The sequence below is a fragment of the Pongo abelii genome, chromosome 23 (assembly GCF_028885655.2).
Source record: "Pongo abelii isolate AG06213 chromosome 23, NHGRI_mPonAbe1-v2.0_pri, whole genome shotgun sequence".
Lineage (NCBI taxonomy): Eukaryota > Metazoa > Chordata > Mammalia > Primates > Hominidae > Pongo > Pongo abelii.
In genome coordinates, this window is record NC_085929.1 from 51,937,788 (window position 1) to 51,963,933 (window position 26,146).

General features: G+C 50.7%; 1 protein-coding gene and 1 long non-coding RNA gene across 2 annotated transcripts; one reads left to right on the plus strand and one right to left on the minus strand.

The window, feature by feature from the left end:
• Window positions 1–20: 20 nt before the first annotated feature.
• RIBC2 (RIB43A domain with coiled-coils 2) lies at window positions 21–19,565 on the plus strand. Its single transcript, XM_002831263.3, has 7 exons — window positions 21–386; window positions 693–774; window positions 3,975–4,319; window positions 9,317–9,435; window positions 13,123–13,350; window positions 18,023–18,189; window positions 19,433–19,565. The coding sequence occupies exons 1-7, from the start codon at window positions 273–275 to the stop codon at window positions 19,509–19,511; spliced, it is 1,134 nt and encodes a 377-aa protein (XP_002831309.2). The 5' UTR covers window positions 21–272; the 3' UTR covers window positions 19,512–19,565.
• On the minus strand, window positions 19,476–23,169 carry LOC129052749 (uncharacterized). Its single transcript, XR_008517899.1, has 2 exons — window positions 21,133–23,169; window positions 19,476–20,578 (listed from the first exon to the last, which is right to left on the minus strand). It is a non-coding gene; the product is annotated as an uncharacterized LOC129052749 (long non-coding RNA).
• Between the last annotated feature and the right edge of the window lie 2,977 nt (window positions 23,170–26,146).

A 26,146-nucleotide genomic window follows, 5' to 3' on the forward strand; every position in this document is an offset into this window, starting at 1 on the left:
TTCGCCAAGTGTCGCGAGAAGAGAGCGAGACGCGGCGAGCGCGGAGCCGTTCCTTAGCAACGAGTTGTTGACATTTCTGAGAGAGCGGGATCTGCTGTTCCTCTGCGGCGTCGCTGGGAGCCCGACGGAAAACCGTGCTAAAGGCTTGTCTTTCCCCTGCCCGACCTAGGGAGCCAACCTCGCCTGCGCTACAGCTTGCTTATTTTCGTCGTCTGTTCTCCTGATACTGCGTGTTCTAAAAATCCCTTAGGCTTTCCGTGGGTTCCCAGACCATGGCGGTGGCGCTGCCCAGGGACTTGCGGCAGGACGCCAACCTGGCCAAGAGGAGGCACGCGGAGCTGTGCAGGCAGAAGCGGGTCTTCAACGCCAGAAACAGGATAATTGGGGTGAAAGGGCAGGGGCCGGGACGGGGTTAGAGCGGCAGATGCGGGCGAGGGGCTGCGTGGAGGGGGAGAGGAGATGAGTTCTAGGATGAAACATCTGAGCCAGGAGGCTACAAACGGCCTCCTGCAGGGCCAGTAATGCTCCCTCTGGAGCTCGCCTGGAGACACCAGCGGTTCTCCACCCCTGAGCCAGATTTTCTACAACTCGTTTACAGTGGGGCAGAGATTAAAAATAATAATAAGTAGGATTGTTATTACTGAATACAATTATCTGGCTCTAACCCTTCTCCTCTGTTTTTCCATTTATAGGGCGACACTGAAGCCTGGGATGTTCAAGTTCATGACCAGAAGATAAAAGAAGCTACTGAAAAAGCTAGACACGAAACCTTTGGTGAGCATTTCCTGAATGCTTATCTGTTGGTTTAGGATTGTGTGCCTTTAGACTCCAGTCTTCCCCACCGCCCCCCTGCCCCGTCTTTTTTTTTTTTTTTTTTTTTTTTAATAGAGATAGGGTCTCACTATGTGGCCCAGGCTGGTCTGGAACTCCTGCGTACAAGTGATCCTCCCACATCAGTCTCCCAAAGTGCTGGAACTACAGGCATGAGCCACGGTACCCAGCCCTCCTTTCTTCACATATATAAAAAGTTGTCATTTTCACACTCTTCCTCCTTTTAAATTTCACAATTTCTTGTGCCCAGTTAACTTAATGCACTGATTCTTCTCTTAAAAGAAAAACAGCTATTGAATTCGAATGTGGATTATAAGAAATAGATTTTAAGGGTAAATGTATGTTTTCCTTCATTTTCTTAAAAAACTGGACAGGAAAAGCCTTAAACACAGAAAGACACACACACACACACTCACTTGCTCTGCTCAAAAGTTTAAGACCGTCTATGAAGGACAGCTGTTTATACCAGACAACACATATGCCCAGGCTCACACCCTCAAGCTGGCTCAGAGATAGGCATGATTCAAATCATAGTATTCAAGTACCTTAAATACTGTTATTCAAGGTATTATTATTCCACTTCAAATAGAACTCATTTTCCCCTATCATGTCCAACAATTTTAACAATTGTTGAAATAACACACTTTGAGAGGCTAAAACTAGAGGATCACTTGAGACCAGGAGCTCCAGACTTGCCTGGGCAACAAAGCGAGACCCCATCTCTACAAAAAATAAATTGAAAAAAAAAAAGAAATTTCAGTGTTTTTAAACACCATAAAGATTTTTATAATAGAAAAAAAAGCAGGATACAAAATTGTACATACAATGGGCTGTTATGTTTTTAAAATATTTTAAAATATGCTCAGAAGAAGAAGAAAGGAAATATGCCAAAATGTTAGCAGGGTAATGTTGGAGGGATAGAATTATGAGTAAACTTTATTTTCTCCTTTATACTGTTCTGTATGTTCTAAATATTTTATCTTTTTTATTAATATTTTTAGTTATGAGGTAATTCAATCTTACAAAAACAGTGTGACAGGTACATATGTACCCACCACCAGACTAGATGTTAACATTTTGCCAAATTGGCTTCAGATATCTTGAGTGTTTTCTGAGAATTGTGTTTTTTATATGTGTGTGTGTGTGTGTGTGTATATATATATATATAGCAACACCGTTCCGCCCCCCAACCTCTTAATTTTCCCTTCCTTTCTCCTCAGAAGTGTTTATCATTCCCACGCTTTTTTTTCTTTTTTTTTTTTTTCTTTTGAGATGGAGTCTTGCTCTGTCATCCGGGCTGGAGAGCTGTGGCGTGATCTCAGCTCACCGCAACCTCCGTCTCTTGGGTTCAAGCAATTCACCTGTCTCAGCCTCCTGAGTAGCTGGGATTATAGGTGCACATCACCATGCTGGGCTGATTTTTGTATTTTTAGTAGAGACGAAGTTTCACCATGTTGGCCAGGCTGGTCTCGAACTCCTGACCTCAGGTGATCTTCCCACCTCTGCCTCCCAAAGTGTTGGGATTACAGGCATGAGCCACCAGGCCCAGCCCCCATGCACTATTTATGCTTGTACTATTTATGTATGTATTCATAACAACATAAAATTGTTTTTATGTTTTTAAAATTTATGTAAATGGTATCCTATTGAATAGATCCATTTGCAATATGTTTTTCTTTCATCCAGGCTTGTATTTTTGAAATTAATCAGTGATTTACATATAGAGGGTATTCATTTTAATTGTTTTATGGCATTTTGTTATATGAATTAACTACAGTTTCTTCATCCATTCCCATACTGATGGCTGGTTTAGATTTTTTTTTCAGTTGTTTTGTCATTGTGGACACTACTGCAATGACTGTCCCTGAATTGTGTCCCTAGCACATGTGAAAGGGATACCTAGAAGTGGAATTGATGGGTCAAAGGTAGTTTTATGGGGTATTGAAAAATTGTTTTGTTGTAAGTGTACCGAGTTACACTCCTACAAGCAGCAAATGAGAGGTCTTTTTTTTTGGGGAGATGGAGTCTTGCTCTGTCACCAGGCTGGAGTTCAGTGGAGCGATCTCGGCTCACTGCAACCTCTGCCTCCCGGGTTCAACCGATTCTCCTGCCTCAGCCTCCCAAGTAGCTGTGACTATAGGCACACGCCACCACGCCCAGCTAATTTTTGTATTTTTAGTAGAGACGGAGTTTCACCATGTTGGCCAGGATGAGCTCGGTCTCTTGACCTCGTGATCCGTCCACCTCAGCCTCCCAAAGTGCTGGGATTACAGGTGTAAGCCACCATGCCCGGCCGCAAATGAGAGATCTTGTTTCCCCACATCCTTACTAATGTGTGCCATTATTAGCATTTTAAATATTTTGCCTTCAATTCATTGGATGTTTCCCACCTTGTATGGGTGATCATCCTTTCATAATTGTATTGATTACTCAGGTTTTGTTTTTTGTTTTTTTTTTTTTTGAGACAGAGTCTCATTCTGTCACCCAGGCTGGAATGCAGTGGCGTGATCTTGGCTCACAGCAACCTCTGCCTCCTGGATTCAAGCGATTCTTTTGCCTCAGCCTCCCAAGTAGCTGGGACTACAGGCTCCTGCCACCACGCCCGGCTAATTTTGTATTTTTAGTAGAGACAGGGTTTCACTATGTTGGTCAGGCTGGTCTCAAGCTCCCAACCTCAGGTGATCCACCCACCTCGGCCTCCCAAAGTGTTGGGACTACAGGCATGAGCCACCACACCCGGCCTCAGGCTTCTTTATAGTGATTTGCCTGGCTGTTCCTACACTTTGCCCATTTATTGGGTTGGGGTTTTGAGTTTTTTTTAATTGATTTATAGGTACTCTTTGTATATTCAGGATCCTAATCCTTTAATTGCTGTGTTACTTTTTTGGAGGGTTGTATTACTTTTGCAGTCACTAAAAAAATTAGTTTTTAAAGTACATTCATGGGCTGGGTTCAGTGGCTCACTTCTGTAATCCCAGTGAGTCGGGAGGCTGAGGCAGAAAGATGGTTGGAGGCCAGGAGACCAGCCCAGGCAACATAATGAGGCCCTATCTCTAAAAAAGTAAATAATAAAAAATAAAATGGATTCAAATTTATTTTTTCCTCTGAATCCTAAGCTTATGGATATGCCATATCTCTTCCAGCTGCTGAAATGAGGCAAAATGACAAAATCATGTGCATATTGGAAAACCGGAAAAAGAGGGATAGGAAAAATCTCTGTAGGGCTATCAATGACTTCCAACAGAGCTTTCAGAAGCCAGAAACTCGCCGTGAATTTGATCTGTCCGACCCCCTAGCCCTTAAGAAAGATCTTCCAGCCCGGCAGTCAGATAATGATGTTCGGAATACAATATCAGGAATGCAGAAATTCATGGGAGAGGATTTAAACTTCCATGAGAGGAAGAAATTACAAGAGGAACAAAACAGAGAATGGTCTTTGCAGCAGCAAAGGGAATGGAAGAACGCCCGTGCTGAACAAAAATGCGCAGGTAATGAAACAGAAGAGACAGGCTGGTCTCAACTCTCTCTTCAACAAACCAACCCTACAGTTTTTTTTTTTTTTTTAAGCAACCCTACAGTTTTTGTGGGATTTGTTTAAAGTCCTACTAATGTGCACAGCCACATGCTACTTTGGCCCTGTGGGGAAAGAAAAGTCAGAGCCTGCCCTCCAGGAGGGAAACACCTCCAATCACGCCTCAGTCATGTGGAAAACACCTTCTGTGTCGGGGTCCCAGTTGGATGCTGGCGTGCAGAGGTAACTCAGAATCGGTCCCTGCCCTCCCAGTCTGCTGGGAAGATGAATGGGAAAGATGCAGGTCTCCCTGAGTCTCTTGGGTGCTGTGGTAGAAATTCCTGCAGGGGACTTTGGGGTGTAGTTGCAGGCATGGTGGTCACATGCCCTCACCAGGACTCCCCAAGCCCAGGGAACCTCTTGAGCAAAGGCTCCAAGGCATGAAACAGCCTCTCATTGAGGGAACTGCAGAAAGCCCCATGCGTCCTCACTGAGGTCAGCAGCATTCTGCTCTCCCAGCTCCTCTTCATGCCTGCACTCGAGCAGCACCGACCCTCCCAGCCACTTCTGTGCCAGAAAGACCGGGTAACGAAGATGACAACAACCCTGCTCTCTTGGGGTGTGTCAGTGGGCGATGAAATAGTGAGGAGCTGTGAGGAAGACAAAACAGGGACCAGGCACAGAGAGGAACGCACTCCGCCTTCTTGAGCCCCTCCTCTCTGCTTGTTAGTTTGCAGTCTCCTTGCTCGGCTCATCCTCCTCCCAGCCTCTTTCCCCAGTCTACTCTCCATGAGTGAGGTCTCCCCAGATCATCTTCTCCCATTCTTTCTGAACCCACTCCTACCAGATTTATGCCCTCCCTGCTCCACTGGAACTGCCCTGTCCAACCTCACCAGTGACCTCCATGTCGTCCAATCCAAGGTCGGTTTTTGACCTTCGTCTTGACCTACCATCAGCACAACACACAGTCGATCACCTCCTGCTCCTCGAAATCCGCATGCAATTCAGCTTTCAGAACACCACTCTCATATTAGTTCCCTTCCCATCCAGGTCCTTTGTTGGTTTCTCATCTGCTCAACCTCTGGCTGTTGTTCACATCAGTGCTCTCCTTTACCAGCTAAACTCACCCCTGAGTGATCTTGTCTGGTCTCATGGCTTTAAATGCCACCTATAGGCCATCATTTCCCAGGTTTATACCTCCAGCCGGGACTCTTCCCTGAATCCAGACTCATAAATCCATCTAACTTCTCTTGGATGTCTAATGCACTTGTCAAGATCAGCACAAGTCCAATAACTCTGTTCTTCCCTGCAGACCTGACCTTCTACCCACATCCGTGACAGCTCTTTTCTTCTAGCTGCCCGGGCCCCAGCCCAAGTAATCTTGACTCCTTCCTTTCTCTCCATTTTTCAACTACTTTCCACACCCTCCGACATTCCCATTCTGAACTAAGGCTATCAGCATCTCTCAGCTGGGTGCAGTGGCTCATGCCTGTAATCTCAGCAGTTTGGGAGGCCGAGGAGGAAAGATCACTTGAAGCCAAGAGATCAAGGCCAGCCTGGGCAACAAAGTGAGACCTCATCTCTACAAAAAATTAAAAAGTTAGCTGGGCATGGTGTCGTGCCCATGTAGTCCCAGCTACGCAGGAGGCTGAGGCAGGAGGATCACTGAGCCTGGAAGGTCAAGGCTGCAGTTAGCTGTGATTGCGCCACCGCCCTCCAGCCTGGGCAACAGAGTGAGACCCTGTCTCAAAAAAAAAAAAAAAAAGACCGGGCACGGTGGCTCATGCCTGTAATCCCAGCACTTTGGGAGGCTGAGGCGGGCAGATCACGAGGTCAGGAGATCGAGACCATCCTGGCTAACACAGTGAAACCCCATGTCTACTAAAAATACAAAAAATTAGCCAGGAGTGGTGGCAGGCGCCTGTAGTCCCAGCCACTCGGGAGGCTGAGGCAGGAAAATGGCGTGAACCCAGGAGGCGGAGCTTGCAGTGAGCTGAGATTGTGCCACTGCACTCCAGCCTGGGCGACAGAGCAAGACTCCATCTCAAACAAACAAACAAACAAAAAGCATCTCTCAGCTGCTCTTTGGGTCTCTCCCCCTATCCTACAGAGTAAACATTTCTCTCAGAGTAAACGATTTTTTTCAGGGACCTACAATGCCTTCACAGTCTGGCCTTATCTCCTGCTATGCTGCCCTCTCACTCCATTCTTTCCACACTATCTTGCTGTTTTCAGGCGTGAGTATATCAGGCTCACTTCTGCCTCAGGGCCTTTGCATGTGCTGTTCCCTCTGCTTAGAAATGTCTTTCCCCAGATATCGGTAGGGATCACCACTCTCCTCCAGGGCTGTGCTAAAGTGCTATCTTATCAGTGAGGCTTCCCCGACCCCCCTATTTTAAACCCTGTACCCTCCTCCCACCCCACATTCCATATCCCGTTGCTTTATTTTTCTCCATAGCCTTGATCACTGACATGTTGTATGGTTCATCCATCTCCCAAGTGGTCTAAATTTCCACCTCTGGCCAAAAGGCTTTGTTTCAGCTGTGGACTTGGTTCTTCAGCGGTCTCCTTGACGTCTCACAGGACCCCTCACAACATATCGGAAAGCAGCCCTGGATCCTCTTCTGCATCTGCTCCTTTTCCCATCTTTCTCCTCCCACTAACTGGTACCTCCTGCCCTTAAACCAGAAGTCTAGGGAATCATCCATGACCCACCCCTGACTCCAGGCCATCTCTGACTCTTGTCCCTTCTACCTCCTGCATATATTTTGAACTGTCCGCTTGTCCCCATCCCTGCTGTCACCCTTGTGGTGCAAGCCACCATCTCAGCTGAACAGACCTCTGCCAAGATCTTTCTGATGGCCTCCACTTCCTTTCTTGCCCCTCTCTGGTCCATTCCCAAAACAGCAGTCAGTGATATTTTTAAACAATGTGGGGTTTGGCCAGGTGCAGTGGCTCACACCTGTAGTTCCAGCACTTTGGGAGGCCGAGGCGGGTGGATCCCCTGAGGTCAGGAGTTTGAGACCAGCCTGGCCAACACGGTGAAACCCCATCTCTACTAAAAATACAAAAATCAGCCGGGCGTGGTGGCATGTGCCTGTAATCCCAGCTACTTGGGAGGCTGAGGCACGAGAATCACTTGAACCCAGGAGGTGGAGGTTGCAGTGAGCCGAGACTGTGCCACTGCACTCCAGCCTGGGCAACAAGAGCGAAACTCGTCTCAAAAAAAAAAAAAAAATGCGGGGTTGGACAGCATCACCCTACCCCTTCGATCCCAGCTTCAAGCCCGCTAATGGCTTCCCACGCATTTGGAAAGAGATGCAGAATCCTCCTGCAGCCCACAGGCTCTGCATGCTGGGCCTCTGCCCACCTCTCCACTGTCGACTCTGCCCCCTCCACTTGCTGTGTTCCTGCCATCTTCCTGTTTCACTTCTGGATTCCACTGAATCCTTTCCCACCCCAGAACCTCAGCACCTGCTCCCAACCCACTTCTTTTGTCCTGCAGGTCTCAAACTTCATTTGCTCCCAGAGAAGGAATCCCCTACCCTCCCCGCGAACCTCAGCCGCCTCAGCCAGGAGCCCCCAGCATATCTCCTCTTGGTCTCTCCGTCCTTTCCTCCCTGTCACTGCTACAGTTGGTATTAATACATTTATTCTGGGTTCATGTGTTGGTTGTTGTCTCCTCTCCTAGGCAGCAAGTTCCAGGAAGGCAGGAAAAGCCCTTTCTGTCTTACTCCCCATTATGTATCATGTGCCCAGCAAAGTGGGACCCCCATGCCAGGCTCTCCATGGCTCTATGTTAAATGGATGAATGAACAAATGAACCATGAGAGGTGAGGCTGACTGTGCAGAGGCCAGAAATTGAAGATGAAAGAGTTTGGTCTTTGTTTTTGGAGACAGTGAGGAGACCCACAGGGCACAAATACTTGAATGAAAAAACTTCTGATTGATGACTTTTTCTTAACATAATAATTCTGCAAGCCGGGCGTGGTGGCTCACGCCTGTAATCACAGCACTTTGGGAGGCCAAGGTGGGCCGATCACCTGAGTGAGGTCAGGAGTTCAAGACCAGCCTGGCCAACATGGTGAAACCCTGTCTCTACTGAAAATACAAAATTAGCTGGGCATGGTGGTGCACGCCTGTAATCTCAGCCACCCCGGAGGCTGAGGCAGGAGAATCGCTGGAACCCAGGAGGCAGAGGTTGCAGTGAGCCAAGATGCACCACTGCACTCCAGCCTGGGCAACAGAGCGAGACTCCGTCTCAAATAATAATAATAATAATTATTATTATTATTATTATTATTCTGCAAAGGAGTTATGTCCTGCTTCACAGGTAAGGACACAGGCTCAGCAAGGCTAAGTAATAGTTGAGGTTAACAGAGCTCGGAAATGTCTGGGCTGGGATGTGAGCCTCCTCTGTTTGACTCCAAATCTTCACATTTTGCTTTTGGACCTTCTGCCTTGACCCGTTCACCTCCTACTCCTCCTCTTTCTCTTCCTCATTGGCCTGACCAAGTCCTCCTGCCACTCCACAGTATCTGTCAGCTGGCCCTACTTCCTCCATAGAGTCCTGTCTGGTTTCTTGCTCTTTCACTTCTGGATTCCGCTGAATCCTTTCCCAAAACCTCTACACCTGCTCCCAACCCACTTCTTTTGTCCTGCAGGTCTCAAATGTCATTTCTTGGGGCTGTAGAGTATCTCTTGCCCACAGTAATGATGTAGCTGCCTCAGGATATAGCAGGACAGCAAAGGGCACACCACCAGCCTGTGCCAGGACCCCAGCATAGTAGTGATCACTAGCACTCATCTGGGAGCTTGACTCTCCCACAGCCTTCAGAGGCAGGTCCTGTCATTATTGTTCCCGTCCTCATGCTCATGGCTAAGGACGTGGTAAGAGGCAAAGGCACGAACGGCCACACGTGGGAAGGTGCTCCTGTGGCGAGGTCGGTCTGATTGCTTCTTGCCTCGTTTCAGAGGCCCTCTACACAGAGACAAGGCTGCAGTTTGATGAGACAGCCAAGCACCTGCAGAAGCTGGAAGGCACCACCAGAAAGGCGGTTTGTGCATCTGTGAAATACTTCAACAAGAGCCAGGTATAGGTACTCTGAGACCCCGGGCTCGACGACTGGAGGGGAGGACGAGCGCACTACGGCTTCCCGAGGCTCTCCGTCCTCCCTGGGATCCCAATCTCAGCCTGCTCCCCTGGTCACATCACCAGCCCTGACAGAGACCCTGATGGGCTGCCTGATAACAGAGATGGATGAGACCCAGTCCTGTCCCTTAGCACTGAATCTTGGAGGGAAACCTGCCAAACTAGCCATGTAACCTGGGGAAGTCAGCTCACCTTTCTACACCTCAGTTTCTTCTTCTGTAACATGAGGATGGTGACATCCACCTAGACCGTTACCGCCTAGCTCTGCTCCAATGCCTGGTGCTGGTTTCCGTTTTTCCCACCTCTCAGACTTCCCCTTTACGGAGAACAGCTACTTGGATGCTCACCGATGGCAGGGATGATGAAGAAGATCATAATGAGCTCGGACACTGGGGCCTCCTGAGACCTCCCGCCTCCTCTCTAAACTCTGGCTCCCCTCCTTCCACACACTCCCCTCCCCTCCAACCTGATGCTGAAGTTGCTGAAATAAGTTCTTCTTTTTGTTTCTTTGGTTTTTTTTATTTGTTTGTTTTTGAGACAGAGTCTCACTCTATCACCCAGGCTGAAGTGTAGTGGCACGATCACGGCTCACTGCAGCCTCGACCTCCCAGGCTCAGATGATCCCCCCACCTGAGCCATCCAAGTAGCTGGGACTACAGGCACACACCACCATGCCCAGCTAATTTTTGTATTTTTTTGTAGACACAGGGTTTTGCCTTATTGCCCAGGCTGGTCTCAAACTCCTGAGCTCAAGCAATCCTCCCGCCTCAGCCTCCCAAAGTGCTGGGATTACCATATCTGGCCCTCTTTTGCTTTTGGAAATTAGAGCTCACCCCCATGCCTCTCCCTTCCCCCACAAGGTTTTCTTTTCAAATGCACTTCTGTTTTCTGGTGGGTGGGGACTTTGCCTGAGTTCGTTGATCAGGTTCGCTTGTCGACTAGAACTATGGTCCCCAAAGAAGGCTGTGCAGGATTTGTGGGAGAGCAGATACCAGAGCCCTGCTTCATATTCATTTTTAACCTCATCACTTTTGATTTCCATGTACATATGTAGTTATAAGCATGTGCTATCATTAAGGTATAGTAGTACCACGCTGTGAACTAAATATATTGGAGATACAAGCTCAAAACTGTCCTGCTGGTGGGGGCAGGCAATCAAAAATCCCAGAGAGGCTGGACCAGACACCAGAGAATGTGGGTTTTCAACACGGGGGAGAGGAATGAGGAGAGCCAACTGCAGGTGCTGAGGAGGACCAAAGGGCAAAGCAAGACACCTGAAGTCTGAGCTCACCACCCAGTGAGCTGCAAAGGTCTTAGAGATCATCCATCTCTGCCCTTCATTTTACAGAGGGCACCCAAAGAGGGGAGGCTGTTCGCTCCAGTCCCCATTGCAAGTGCATGGCAGGATGGGGCCCTCCACTGTTGGCTGGTGATCCGCTCATTCATTTATGGAAGTGATGATGTGATGATGATGATGATGATAATTCACTCATTCATTCATCAATTCAACCAATGTTTATTGAGCCCTTCCTGCTGGGCACTGGGGTGGCTTTTGCTAAACCCTATTGTCTCATTCATCAATTTATTCATTCATATATTCTAGAAGATGTTTAATGGGCATCCACAGCCTGCCTGGTTTTCTCAGACCCCCAGCTCCTCATGTGGTTGCTGCGAGGCAGCACCATCGCAAACACTCCTGCACTGGGGAAAGTTGCCCTCTGGCTTCTGCAGCTCTGCTCCTAACTACAACTAGGCTTTTTAATTAACCTGGGATGTTAATCCAAGGTTCTGGATAACTATCCTCAAAAGAAAAGTCCAAGCAGGCCGGTCCAGTTCAACAGGAAGGACACATGTGAGGGCCTCCAGTTCTCGGGTCGGGGCTCATTTCATCAGAGAGGCATTGTGGCATCAGGGTCTGACACGCAGGCTCTGGAGCCCGACCACACGGGTGCAAGACCAGGCTCTGCCCTGCAGCCTTGGGCAGGCCACCCACTGCCTCCATTTGATCATCTGCAGAATGAGGAAGTGATAACACCCTTCTGTGTCAGTCAGAATGTGCTAACCCTTGCTGGGGTAAGAAGCACCCACCAGTCTCAGTGGCTTAAACAGAAAGTTGATGTTCCATGCATGCTCCCCGCCCGCCATGGACGGGCTGTGAGGCCTGTTCCTTGGCATGCTCACTTTGGAGCCCAGGCCCTGGGATGGAGCGACCGCCAGCCGGAGGATCTCTGCAGGAGGAGGGAAGGAATGTGGCTAGTCCCCCCAGCTTCCTCTCGGGAGCAGTACTGCCACCTCTACTCACATTTCTTTTTTTTTTTTTTTTTTTTTTTTGAGATGGAGTCTTGCTCTGTTGCCCAGGCTGGAGTGCAGTGGCACAATCTTGGCTCACTACAAGCTCCACCTCCCGGGTTCACGCCATTCTCCTGCCTCACCCTCCCGAGTAGCTGGGATTATAGGCCTATGCCACCACGACCAGCTAATTTTTTCTATTTTTAGTAGAGACAGGGTTTCACCATGTTGGCCAGGCTGGTCTCCATCTCCTGACCTCGTGATTTGCCCGCTTCGGCCTCCCAAAGTACTGGGATTACAGGCGTGAGCCACCGCGCCCGGCCTCTGCTCACATTTCACTGGTGAAAGCAAGCCACGTGGCCACGCTCACTCTAAGTGGGCAGGACAGGTAGTTCTGCCCCGTGCCAAGGAAGAACAGTGTTGAATCACTTGAACCTGGGAGGCAGAGGTTGCAGTGAGCTGAGATTGCGCCACTGCACTCCAGCCTGGGTGACAGAGCGAGACTCCGTCTCAAAAAAAAAAAAAAAAACCGGGTGTGGGGGCTTGGAAGGATGAGCTGACTTCCTTAGGGAGTACTCAGTGGCAAGTCCGGTATTGAAGTTGGGCCTGTGTAACTACAAAGCTTGTACTGTGTGACTCAATCAAGCTGGCCTCTGGTGAGCACATGTGGAAGGCCGGCTCCTTGCAAACTGCCCTGTCCATGTGTTACTGAGGACAGCTGTTAACCCAAGTACATGTCTCCTAAGCCATCTCCTGACTTTACAGAGAAATGACTGCAGCCCAGAGAGGGGAAGTGACTTGGTACAGGTCACACAGCCAGGGACCCCCCCAGGGAATCAAACAGAAATGAGACCTGGAATTGCTTTGTACTGGGGGCTGCGGCTCAGGACCACTGAAGTGACAGTGCGTTTTCTACCTTTTAGAAGTCACCACTGTTGTAAATCACTCTGTTGAGTGTTCTTTGCAGCCCACAGATGTCCAAGGGTTGCCAGGGGCACAGAGCCCTGTCTTGGGTGGGACCAGGCCCACGTGGGGTGGCAGCCTAATCCAAGGAGGGAGCTCCCTCCCTTGGCAAGTTGGTGCAAGGCCCAGAGCTCTTATGCACACACCCAACAGGTGGTGATCCCCCAAGTCCAGCCCACCCGCCCAGCAGTGTGCAGGCAGCCAGGGGTTCAAGGACCCACCCACATCCGTGCCTGACAAGTCTCCCCTCCACCCGACTCCTGCTGCCCTTAGCATATCCTCCCCTCGAGGGCCCCCAGTGAGATTTGCTGGCCTGGATATCAGAATACCCCTGGGGTCACTTGGACCATCTTCTTTAATGTCTTCACCTGCTTAGGCCATCGAGTCAATAGAAAGGAAAAAGCAAGAGAAAAAGCAAGAACAAGAGGACAACTTGGCCGAGATCACCAACTTGCTGCGTGGGGACCTGCTCTCTGAGAACCCGCAGCAGGCAGCCAGCTCCTTCGGGCCCCACCGCGTGGTCCCTGACCGCTGGAAGGGCATGACCCAGGAGCAGCTGGAGCAGATCCGCCTAGTCCAGAAGCAGCAAGTCCAGGAGAAGCTGGTGACTTCCCCACCCCTTTTTCCAGAGCCCACAGAGCCAGGCTCTTTGCTCCCGCTGCCTTCCAGGCACAAATGTAGTTGTAGCAGGCCTTGTGCTCTGCCCTAGGACCTGCACTCAAGGAGTTTCCCTTCTAGTTGGGGGGAGACAAGAGCCAGATATTGTCACACCTGTATGATGTGGCATCAGGAGTACGAGTGCCAAGAAAGAGGACAGTAGAATGGGAAGACATTGAAGCAAAGACCCAAAAGAGGGTGGAGAGGGAGCCGTGTGTCTACCTGGGAAAAGGGCGACTGGGCAGGGTGAGCTGCAAGGGCAAAGGCCTTGAGGCAGGACCCTGCCGGACCTGCTCAGAGAAGAGCGTGGAGCCTGGTGACTAGAGTGGAGTGAGGAGAGGGGCAGGTGCGGAGGCCTCAGAGGCAGAGGGTCGAGGTCCTGGCAGTCCACTGGGGAGGACTTTGGCTTCTTCCGTGACTGAGACGGGGAACTCTGCAGGGTTTTGGACAGAGGAGTGACAGGATCTGACTTAGGTTGAACAGGATCCCCAGCGTGATCCCCCGGTATTGAGGGCAGACACTAGGGGTTGAGGGGGAAGGAAGGAGATCTCCAGGAAGGCCTTTGCAGTGTTCACAGTGAGAGGCGATGCTGGCTGGGACCACGGGGCAGGCAGTGAGGGTGCTGAGCAATGGTCAGATTCTGGATCTGTTTTGAAGGTAGAGTCGACAAGATTGGATGAATGATTGGGTGGGGAAGTGTGAAAGAGAGGAGTTAAAAGACGACTCTAGGTCTTGTGGCCTGAGCAACTAGAGGGATGGAATTGGCATTTCCAGAGGTGGGGAAGATGGTGGGAGGAGCGGGTTGGTGGGGTGGGAGGGGTGGAAATCAAAGTTACAATTTTGGATACGTTAAGTGTGCAAAGTCCATTAGACATCTGTATCTATTAGGATTACATTTGCCTGAATGTGGCAGAAAACCACAAATAACAGCATCTTAAACAAAATAGAACTTTCTCTCTTGCAAGTAGACTAAATCCTCAGGAAAACAGTCCAGGGCTGGTATGGCAGCTCTGTGGTCATTGACTGATGTCCTGCTATCCTTGGCTCCTGGCTCTCACTTCTTAGTGCAAGATGGCTGCTTGAGCACCAGCCATCACGTGCATAGTCCAGCTACCAGGAAAGAGGAATGGAGAACACTCTGAGGAGATTTCCACTTACATTTCACTGGACAACACTTAGTCACAAGGTTGCCCCTAACTCTAAAGAAGTCAAGGAAATGTGTTTATTCCAGACAGTGAAGTGCTGGTGATTGTTTTACTAAAGAAGAACGAAAAATGGTTACTGGGAGACAAGTAGTATTTTCTGCCACAACCTCCAATTAAAGCCCAGGAGGCAGCTGGATATGTAACACAGGGCTCAGAACAAGGTCTGGGCCAGAGGCATAAATGTGAGTCGTCACCTACAGAGAAAATGTATGCATGTATTTTGAGACAGTCTCACTCTATCACCCAGGCTGGAGTGCAGTCATGCAGTCTCGGCCCACTGCAACCTCTGCCTCCTGAGTTCAAGCGATTCTCCTGCCTCAGCCTCCCCAGTAGCTGGGATTACAGGCATGCACCACCACGCCCAGCTACCTTTTGTATTTTTCGTAGAGGTAGGGTATCGTCATGTTGGCCAGGCTGGTCTCGAACTCCTGGTCTCAAGTGATCCGCCCACCTCAGCCTCCCAAAATGCCGGGATTACAGGCGTGAGCCACCGTGCCCGGCCCTACAGAGAGTACTTAAAACTGAGGACTGAGTCCTGCACCCGCCAGGACCCCCCTTCTCACCACCACTGTTGATAAAGAGCAAAGGCATCTGAGAAGGGGCCGCCAGGGAGGTGGACAGATGTAAGCCGTGGTGTCCTGGAGGCCAAGTGAGGGAAGGTGTTTGGGAGGGAAGGAGAGGGGAACCCCTGGGTGAACGCTGCTGCCAGGCTGCAGGCTAAACGCTGGATCCAGCACCATGGCAGTCACCGGGGACCCTGTCAGGAAGGAGCATGTTTGGCAGAGGAGTGGGGCTGCCAGCCTAATGGGCTCAAGAGAGAACAGGCAGGAAATGAGTGGAGATGGCACATGTAGACAGCACTTACAAGGCGTTTGCTGTAAAGGGTGCAGAGAAATGGAGTGGGAGCTGGTGGGGGCCGTGGGGTGAAGGGAGAGTTTTTGTTTATTTGTCTTGATTGTAGAAATAACAGCATGCTTGTCATTCAGTAGAGGGGAAATTGATCCAGAGGAGAGACTGGCTGGAGCCGTGTCCCTGGGCTGCAGGAGGAGCGAAGGACATGGAGTGCTAGTTGAGGGCTTGGTGTGGCCTCTGGGAGCTCAGAGCCGTCATTGGAGTCACGGGAAGGGGCGTCAGGGCGGGAGCTTGCGAGTGAACAGAAATGAGACCTGGAATTGATTTGTACTGGGGGCTGTGGCTCAGGACCACTGAAGTGACCGTCATTTTCTACCTTTTAGAAGTAGAGCTGAGCAGGGTCAGGGGGAGTTAGTGCTAAATGGTCATCTAGAAGAGCTGGAGAGGGAACAGCCTGGAGGAAGGGGACAGGATGGTCGGACAGTGCCCAGGGCCTGCTGGGGGGTCATAGTCATGACCTTGAAGTGACCCCGGAGAGCGCTGTCGGGGTGTCCCCTACCATGCTTAGCCAGATTCACTGTGGTCACCACCTGCCTGACCAAGAGAAGGACTCAGGGGGCTGAGCGTATTGGCCTGGGAGCGTCTGCCATGAGACAAACCAGGGGGCCAGAGAGAGATTGGAAAAGTGGCGGCCAGCGGACTGGAGGTCACACTTTGCGGGGGGGCATAATCATTGGAATCAGGGACTTGGAGAGAGAGAGGAAGAGGCAGGTTAGAGCAGTGAGACTGTTACTGGTAATGACAAGGGAAGGTGGAGGGTCCCAAAGGGAGGGTCTCCGGACCCACAGCATCGGCCGGGTGGGGCCTGCAGTCTGTGGTTTCGAAAGCCCCCAGGGGATTCTGATGCCTACTCAAGTTTGGGAACCACTGGTAGGGTGTGCCCAGGGGGTGAGAAGGTGAAGCAGGGACTAGATCTTTGGAGAGGAGGCAGGAGAGCTGAGCAGCTGGGGACAAGAGAGGGCTGTCTCTTGTGTGTGCTGAAACCACCGAGAATCCTGGCAGGAGAGATCTGGAGAGGGACTCAAACCTGCAAAGAGTGGGTGGGAGAGGCCAGGCTGGGGTGGCAGGTGCCATAGTTGGTGTAAGCTTCTGATTTGGTGGGTCTGGGGAGGAGGAGGGACAGTGGCGGTGGCGTGGACCAGGGCGTGAGGAGTGGGTGGGGCAGCTCGCCCACCTGCTTCCCTGCAGGCCAGAGGTGTACGCGTGTGGGAGGCTGCAGTGGGGCCGGGACCTTGGCAGGCAGGGCCGTGAAGTTGAGGAAGTAGTCCAAGGTGGAAAGGGCGCCGGGGCTGGAATCAGGGTCCAGGGCCCTGCTCTGTGCTTCAGGACTGCAGCTCTGCCTGGACCGTCTGGCACAGAAGATCGGCCGGCCATCCTGAAAGCAGTATTGCTGTCTAGTTTTCATTTTTTATAGAAAATTAAGAAGACAGAAAAGCACAAAGGGGGAAAAACACACATGAAACCTCCCCACTCAGAAAGCCCCCTTCCTTTCTGGGTCCTTGCCTCCATCCCCTTTTCTATGCTTGGAGGTAACTGGGAAAGTTGGGATCTCACAGCAAACAGCTGGGCTGTCTGCTTTGCTCTCATCCCAGGTGAGTGTGTCCCATGCCATTCCCTGTTTGTCACCAAGCAGCTTGTGTGATGACCCCGGGCTCCTGAGAGCAGCCTCGCTTTACAGCGGGGGACACTGAGGTTCGTGAGAGCAGGGTGACTTGCCTCGTGGGTGACAAAGCCCGCCAGCCTGCCTTCAGTCCCAGGATGGGGCCGCCCAGACCCCCGTGCCACTCACTGGACACTTATCCTTGCTTATTTGGCGGGAGGAGGCTCTGCCCTAAAAATGGCAAACGTGGGCAAAGGGGACTCGTCTTCAGCCCTAACAAAGCTGACAACACGTGGGGAAGTACCCCTCCCTCCACACAAATCCAGCTTCCTCTTCCAGGGTTCCAGAGTTTTCAGTGAGGAGGGCAGTGAGGAATGAGCTGAAACATAGCAACTCAGGGGTTGGGGTGCCCCTCTAGGACCATAACCTTCCTGTCACCGGGTGAGGCTGTGGTGTCTGCATGTTCTGGAAGCTGCCCAAGTGATCTGCGTTCAGCTGTGGGGCAGCCGGCCGTGGCTCATGGAGGTGGCATCTGACTGCTGACCGAGCCAGGGAGCCCCCTGAGGACCTGAGGAGGAAGACTCTGGGCCCAGCCTGCACCTGGGAGCCCTGCACCCGGGAGCCGGGAGTGGAGGCTGCTGTAGGAATTGAGTCCCTGCTGTGCCTTCAGGAGAAGGAGGACGGCCAGCACCTCCTGACGGGGGAGGGCAGCCGGGCCACATGGAATGAGGGCAGGCTGGGGGTCTCCTCTGGCTTCCCGCATGACATCGGTCACCTACCTGCCCCTCCTCTGAGCCTCAGTTTCCCCATCTGTAGAATGAGAGGCCAGGCCTCCTAGATAATCCCCTGGGGCTCTTTGGCTCTGGGGAAAGGTAGTGGTGAGCCGCCTCTTTTCCTTCCAGAGGCTGCAGGAAGAAAAGCACCAGCGAGACCTGGACTGGGACCAGCAGAGGATTCAGGGGGCTCGCGCCACCCTGCTGTTTGAGCGGCAGCAGCGGCGGCAGCAGCGCGACCTGCGCAGAGCTCTGGACAGCAGCAACCTCAGCCTGGCCAAGGAGCAGCGTTTGCAGTGAGTGCTGGGTGGGACCAGGGCCAGGTCAGGGACTGGGTGGAGGGACCGCGGGGCTGTGGAGGTCAAGGACAAGGAGGGGGCAAAAGGGGAAACACCCCGCCCTGGTGGTCCTCATCTGGACACTGTGGACCTCAAGTGGGCTGGCTTGGGTTGACAGACCCATGGGCCACGGGTCACTGCTGTCCACACGGGGTGCATGGGTGGAGGGCACCGGAAAGCCCCAGGGAAGAGCACTGAGTTTACTGGGGTAGTCAGGAAGGCTTCCTGGAGGAGGCTTCATGGCTGAGACCCAGGAGGAGGATGGCACTGCCTACTCAGGGACGGCTTTCCAGGTAGAGAGAGGGGCTCCTGGGCTGCCCCGAAAAAGCCTGGAGTCTCTTGGTTATAGACAGGACCCCAAGAGTTCAGAGCTCCAGCTACAGGAAGATGTTAAATGCAAGTAAACAGGTGAACTTGCAACTGAAAAACACAGTATTTATTTACTTATTTATCAAGCTCTTGGCTTAAACTCAGGGGGGACCCAGGAATATTTTCTCCAATCCGATGTCTGGTTGCTGGTGGGTCCATCTGTTATCATCACTTCCACTGAGGGCCTAAAAGGAGCATTAAGAGTGATCTGAGGGCTGGGCGCAGTGGCTCACGCCTGTAATCCCAGCACTTTGGGAGGCTGAGGCGGGCAGATTATGAGGTCGAGACTTTGAGACCAGACTGGCCAACATGGTGAAACTAAAATAAAACTAAACTAAAAATACAAAAATTAGCCAGGCATGGTGGCACACGGTTGACATCCCAGCTACTGGGGAGGCTGAGGCAGGAGGATGGCCTGAGCCCAGGAGCTAGAGGCTGCAGTGAGCCATGATCGCACCACTGCACCCCACCCTGGGTGGCAGAGAGAGATGGTGTCTCTAAAAAAAAAGAAAAGAATGATCTGAGAAATCAAACGGGGTGAACAAAGTGTCCAGTCACACCCACAGAGATTTAATTTTCATATGTCCCCAAATGTTACTGGTGTAAGTCCCTAATCTAACTGCAGTGTAATTATAAAGTGACTCTCGCCACTGAGGAGCGGTTGAGATGGATCATTTTGCGGGGCTCATTACGTGTGAAATGTATTCTGTATTTTGGGGATAACACACTAATAAAAAGTTTGTGTGCCTTTTCAAAAAAAAAAAAGAAAAAAGAATATTTAGGAAGTATACACATTTGCTGACCTTTTTTTTTTTTCTCATTTTGTTATCAGGAAAAAATATATGAATGAAGTCTATACAAATCAACCCACGGGAGACTATTTCACACAATTTAATACAGGAAGTCGATAATGAGGAAGACACCCTTGTTCCCGTCATTCACGTATAAAGAGTGGCAACCTTAAAGAGTCACGTTTCTTTTTTAAAAATACACTCCTTGGGCCATAAGTACCCTTCAGCTGTAATCGTCCGCTGTGGAAAAAACCTTTATCTAACCTCTCCCTTGTATTTCTGTGAGGAACATTCGTTTCTGTTCAACTCAGCTCAGCGAAGGTCTTGGGTGGGGCTCTGGGAAGGAGCTCCACGTGGGCCTGCTCAGGGCCACCCTAGAGAGATGTGGTATTTAAGGTGGTATTTAAGGTGGGCCTGTGTTCTGCACAGACTCTAGGTTCAGCTGCAGTAATCGTTACTGCTCCCAAATGCAAGCTATGTGCAATTCCAAACACTTCATGTGGAATTCACTAATTTGATTCTCACAACAGTTGGTGGTGGGTATTTTTACTACTCACATTTTCTAGTTGAATAACCTGAGTTACAGACATGTTAAGTGACTTAGCGAGGTCATACCCCCAGGAAGTGTGGTCGCTTGGGATTGAACCCAAGGAGAACTGGCTCTCAGGCACTTCACTCGGCTGGCTACTACAACTGACCTGAAACAGCAGTGGCCTTGAAACAACAGAGGCTCGGCCAGGCTCTATGGCTCACGCCTGTGATCCCAGCACTTTGGGAGGCTGAGGTGGGCGGATCATGAGGTCGGGAGTTCAAGACCATCCTGGTCAACATGGTGAAACCCCGTCTCTACTAAAAATACACAAATTAGCTGGGCGTGGTGGTGCGCGCCTGTAGTCCCAGCTGGTTGGGAGTCTGAGGCAGGAGAGTTGCTTGAACCCGGGAGGTGGAGGTTGCAGTGAGCCGATCTTGCGCCACTGCACTCCAGCCTGGTGACAGAGCAAGACTCTCTCAAAAAAACAAAAAAACAAAAAACCAGAGGCTGATTCCTGCTCTCATAGAAGCGCAAGTGCATATGGTGGCTCTGCCGAGGCTCCTTCCAGCTTGGGGCTCTGTCCTCTCCGCCGCCACACGCAGCTTCTGTCTTGTGGTCCAGGATGCTGCTCTCGCCTCCACCATCCTGCCACGCTCTGGCCAGCAGCGAGGAGGAAAGGCAAAAAAGAAGGGGGTCGGCATGCTAATTCTCCATGACAACATGGCATGGAAAGTGCATTTCACCTCCGCTTGTATCCCGTGGACCAGAATTCAGTTATGAGACCACACCTAGGTGAATGGAGGCTGGGAAGCTTAGCTGGCTGACCGTGTGACCAGGCCATCATTCCACAATTGTAGCCATCATTCCACAATTGTATACAAATGAAGTAATACATATTGGGGTACAACTAGTTATCTGCTGCAGGCCACACTTGAAGAGTGACTTGGAAATTGCCAGGCAGGAGGTGTGGGGAGGCATTTTCCACTAAGAGTGGGGACTAAGTCCAGCCCTGTCCTTGACCTCAAGGACAGGATTTCTGGCCCCAAGGCCCAGAAATGACTGGGTTCCCCCACCCCAGTTAGCTCTTCCTTCTCCACATGGGTCTCTTGTGGGGCCATATACCCAGGGCCATTGATAGATGGCAGCTCTTGGCACGTTATCCTTAGCTGAGATAGAGCTGGATACTCCAGTGCAGACAGCTTCGCTCACCTTACCCTCCATCTAAATGTATCTGGTTCTTCCCACGCTCAGACCCTTCACTGGCTGACGTTTCACCTGAGCCTCAGGATCGGTAGGGTTTTCAGGTGGGCAGAGTGGGGCTGGACTTGCTAGCAGGCATAAACAAAGGCACTGTGGTGTCCAGGAGAGAAGTGGCAGGGCAGTATCTGCTGAGGTCGGTATGTAGAGGGCCTGGGGGCTGGTGTGGGGTGGGGGTGGAAGGAAGAGGCCTGTGGCCAAGGTGTGAGGAGCAGGCGGGGCCCAGCGAGGAAGGCTGCAGACTTTATCCTGAAGGCAAAAGGGGAGCTTGGAGAGAGTTGTCGGCCAGGCAGAGAGGGCTGGGTGTACTCTAGCAGCCCAGCAGGCTCAGGCCACCCAGGGGCTGCCAAAAGGGAGGCAAGGCTTTGCAGACAGACTTTATGCCTCCCTCTGGATCCTGGCCCACACGGGCTCCCAGGCAAAGCATTTAAACGAATGACCACACTGAAGACGTGGTTCAAATCCACAGTCAACCAAGTAATGCTGCCACCCCCAGGCTGGTGTGGGACCATGGGCGGGACCCGGGGGACTGCCTCTGGAGCTGTAACTAGAGTGTGGATTGTGATGTAAAGCCAGAGAGGGGAGGGCAAGAGTCGGTTTGTTAGCGCGCCCTGTGTACCAGGCTCCCACTGGGCCTCTTGGGCAGGTGGTCTCTTTAAACTGCCCCCATCGCACCGCTGGAAAGCAGCTGCTTAGCCTCGTTTTGCATCCACAAAATGAAGGATCTCACTATTCTCATTGCACCAGGCAGGGCCACCATGCAGAGCCCAGGGCTTCAAAACTCTCAGCCAGCTGCTCACCCCTTGTTTCCTGAACTGGAGCTGCATGTTTTCAGAGTGACTGACGGTAACATGGACACTCCCTGTAGGGAAAGGGGTTGGGGGTGTACTCATTTCCCAGGCTGCCATTAACAAATGCCTGCAGACTGAGTGGCTTAACCAGGTGAAACTTCGAGTTCCTCGAGGTGCTGGAGGCCAGAAGTCCAAATCGAGGTGTAGGCTGTGTTGCTTCCCTCTGAGGCTGCGAAGAAGGATCTGTTCCGGGCCTCTGCCCCAGCTCCTTGGTGGTTTGCTGGTGATGTCTGGTGTTCCTTGGCTTGCACGCACATCACTCTGATCTGTACCTTCCCCCTCCTCTGGTCTTCCCTGTGCGTGTGTATGTGTCCAAATTTCCCCTTTTCATAAGGACACTAGCCATATTGGGTTAGAGCCTAACCTAATGATCTCATATTAACTAATTTCATTTACAATTAACCTATTTCCAAATAAAGTTCTATTCTGAGGTACCTGGGGTTGGGACTCCAACATATCTTTTGTGGGAGGACCCAATTCAACCCACAACAGGGGGAAAGGCAGGAGGGCACCTGGTTCCGTTGCCTCCCAGGATAACTCCATTAGGAACACTTGTGTCCAGGCTGAACAAGCCAGGCTCTGGGAGGGCCCCAGTGATGGGCGAGTGACAGCCAATCCTGTCATTCATCCTCCTGCTTTCAAGTGGGGAGATAAAGGGAGAAATGGGAAGTAATGTCGGTTCTTTCAATGAGCACTGAGCACTCTTCCTGTCCTGGATCAGGCTGGGGCCTGGGCCACGATCGCCACGTCTAATGGGAGACAGGGACAGGGAAGGAAATCCTTGGGAAGGAGGCAGAGGAGAAAAGGCAGACAGCCCCAGGAGGCCGCCGCAGCCATCACCACTGCGTTTATATGCCTGGAATCACGCCCCAACGTGGAGAGGCTTGCTTTAACTCTGAAGGCTGCAAAGTTGTAAAAAATACTCCTGAAGGAAGGGCAGGCGTGAGAACTTTGGACGCAGACTTGCTTTCCGTGCGCCCTCTGCCGGTGACCAGCAGCACAACACAGTCCCTGCCGTTCTCCAGGCAGGGAGAGGCACGAGGTGGTTAAACTGCGGAGGCCCAGGCCCTGTGCTGGGCAGTTTCTTGCAACAGCCCCGACACTGCCGGATGTTGTGATTCCCGTCCACAGGATAAAAGACATTCCGTGTGTTGCCCCTGGGTGGAAGGCAGAGCCGAGGCCAGACGTGGGGGGTTACTCTCCCCTGAAAGGCCCATTGTGATTTCATAAATCCAAAGGGTTTTTGTTACATTTCCTCCCTAATTTTTTTTTTTTTTTGAGATGGGGTCTCACTTTGTCGCCCAAGCTGGAGTGGCACAATCTTGACTTACTGCAACCTCCGCCTCCCGGGTTCAAGCGAGTCTCCTGCCTCAGCCTCCGGAGTAGCTGGGATTACAGGAATGCACTACCACGCCTGGCTAATTTTTGTGTTTTTAGTAGACACAGGGTTTCTCCATGTTGGCCAGGCCGGTCTCAGACTCCTGACCTCAAGTGATCCGCCCATCTTGGTCTTCCAAAGTGCTGGGATTACGGGCCTGAGCCACGGCACCCAGCCCTCCCTGCTACGTTTTATTTCAAGCATATAGAAAAACTGAAGGAATTGTACAGAATGTACACATACATCCACCACCTAGATTCTACAATTAATATTTTGCTGTATTTATCTCCTAGCTCTCCACAGACTGGCTTTTAAAAATTCTAGTTATATATACGCCGCTTACAAAAGACACATCTAAAACAAAACAGCACAGAAAAATTAAAATAATAGCGTTCAAAAGCCATTTGTATTTGCCCAAATGACTTATGTCCACACTTATGTCTGGCACATGGGTGTCTACAGGAGCTGTATTCATAATTGCCAAAACCGGGAAGCAAGCAATGTGTTCTTCAATAAGTTAATGGATAAAAACACTGTGGTACCTCCAGACAACGGAGTCTTATTAATGTAAGATATAATAGTAAGAAAGGAGCTATCAAGCCATAAGAAAATGTGGAAGAACCTTAAATGCATATTGCTTGGTGAAAGAAGTCAATCTGCAAAGGTTATCTACTGTATGAGTCCAATCATATGACTTTTTTTTTTTTTTTTTGCAAAGGAGTCTCACTCTGTCGCCTAGCCTGGAGCGCAGTGGCACCATCTTGGCTCACTGAAACCTCCGCCTCCCAGGTTCAAGCGATTCTCCTGCTTCAGCCTCCCAAGTAACTGGGACTACAGGCATGCATCACCACACCTGTCTAATTTTTGTATTTTTAGTACAGACGGGGGTTTCACTGTGTTGGCCAGGCTGGTCTTGAACTCCTGACCTCAGATGAACCGCCCACCTTGGCCTCCCAAAGTGTTGGGATTACAGGCATGAGCCACCGCACCCAGCCTGACTTTTCAAAAAAGGCAAAGCTATAGAAACAGTAAAAACATCAGTGGTTGCCAGGGGCTGGGGGGAGGAAGGGATGAATAGGCAGAGAGAGCACAAGGATTTTTAGGGCGGTGAAACTTTGCTGTGTGATGCTGTAACCGTGGGTACATGTCGTTATACATTTGTCAAAATCCACAGAATGTACACAGGGTGACCCCTAATGTAAATTATAAACTCTGGGTGATGATGATGTGTCAGTGTTGGCTAGTCAATTGTAACAAATGTACCACACTAACATGAGACGTTAATAATAGGGGAACTAGGGGTCTATGGGAAGGGAGCATATGGGAACCCTCTATACTTGCTACTCAATTTTCTTGTAAACCTAACACTGTTCTAAAAGATAGCCTATTCATTTTAAAATGAAGCCATAAGATAAACAGAAAGAAAAATAGTCATTTGCACATGGTTCTTTATTCTGTGTTCAAGTTCTTATGTTTAGAATAATGGGAAGGGGGCCAGGCACGGTGGCTCATGCCTGTAATCCCAGCACTTTGGGAGGTCGAGGTGGGAAGATCACCTGAGGTCAGGAGTTTGAGACCAGCCTGGCCAACATGGTGAAACCCTGTCTCTACTAAAATACAAACTAGCCAGGCATGATGGTGGGCACCTATAATCCCAGCTACTCAGGAGGCTGAGGCAGAATAATCCTTGAGCCCGGGAGGCGGAGGTTGCAGTGAGCTGAGATCACACCACTGCACTCCAGCCTGGGCAACAGAGCAAGACTCTGTCTACAAAAATAAAAATAAGGCCGGGCGCCGTGGCTCACGCCTGTAATCCCAGCACTTTGGGAGGCCGAGGTGGGTGGATCACGAGGTCAGGAGATCGAGACCATCCTGGCTAACACGGTGAAACCCTGTCTCTACTAAAAATACAAAAAAATTAGCCAGGCGTGGTAGCGGGCACCTGTAGTCCCAGCTACTCGGGAGGGTGAGGTAGGAGAATGGCGTGAACCTGGGAGGTGGAGACTGCAGTGAGCTGAAATCGTGCCACTGCACTCCAGCCTGGGCAACAGAGCGAGACTCTGTCTCAAAAATAAATAAATAAATAAATAAATGACAATAAAAATAAGGCCAGGTGCAGTAGCTCACACCTGTAGTCCCAGCACTTTGGGAGACCAAGGCAGGCGGATCACGACGTCAGGAGTTCAGGACCAGCCTGGCCAACATAGTGAAACCCCGTCTCTACTAAAAATACAAAACATTAACCGGGCATGGTAGCAGGCATATGTAATCCCAGCTACTCGGGAGGCTGAGGCAGGAGAATCACTTGAACCCGGGAGGCGGAGGTTGCGGTGAGCGGAGATTGCACCACTGCACTCCAGCCTGGGGGACAGTGTGACACTCCATCTCAAAAAAATAATAAAATTTAAAAAATAAAAATAAAGGATCAGCCTTATGCTAAATAATGAAAAGATTCTTTCTTGCGGTGTCCAGGTGACTCCAGCCTCCACAGTCTGCTCTAGTGAGTCACATCTCAAATGTCGTGTTCTTCAGCCTACAGAGGTACACAGTGTAGAGCACATACAAAATAAATGTGCAGAACCAGATATTCAGTGACTTGAGGGTACAGCCCTAGAGCTGAATTTTCCTAGCTTTGTAGATGCGTTGCTCTAATCTCTGCCTCCATCTTCACGTGGCCTCCAGCTCTGTGTGTCTATTTCCCCTTCTTTTCTCTTATAAGAGCTTGTCATTGGATTTA

Bases quoted from the DNA above. Each gene is read 5' to 3' on its own strand.
- RIBC2 (XM_002831263.3), top strand. From the start codon at position 273: ATGGCGGTGGCGCTGCCCAGGGACTTGCGGCAGGACGCCAACCTGGCC. The intron at 9,436-13,122 runs GTATAGGTACTC...TCACCTGCTTAG, and splicing joins AATACTTCAACAAGAGCCAG to GCCATCGAGTCAATAGAAAG. The intron at 13,351-18,022 runs GTGACTTCCCCA...TTTTCCTTCCAG, and splicing joins AGCAAGTCCAGGAGAAGCTG to AGGCTGCAGGAAGAAAAGCA.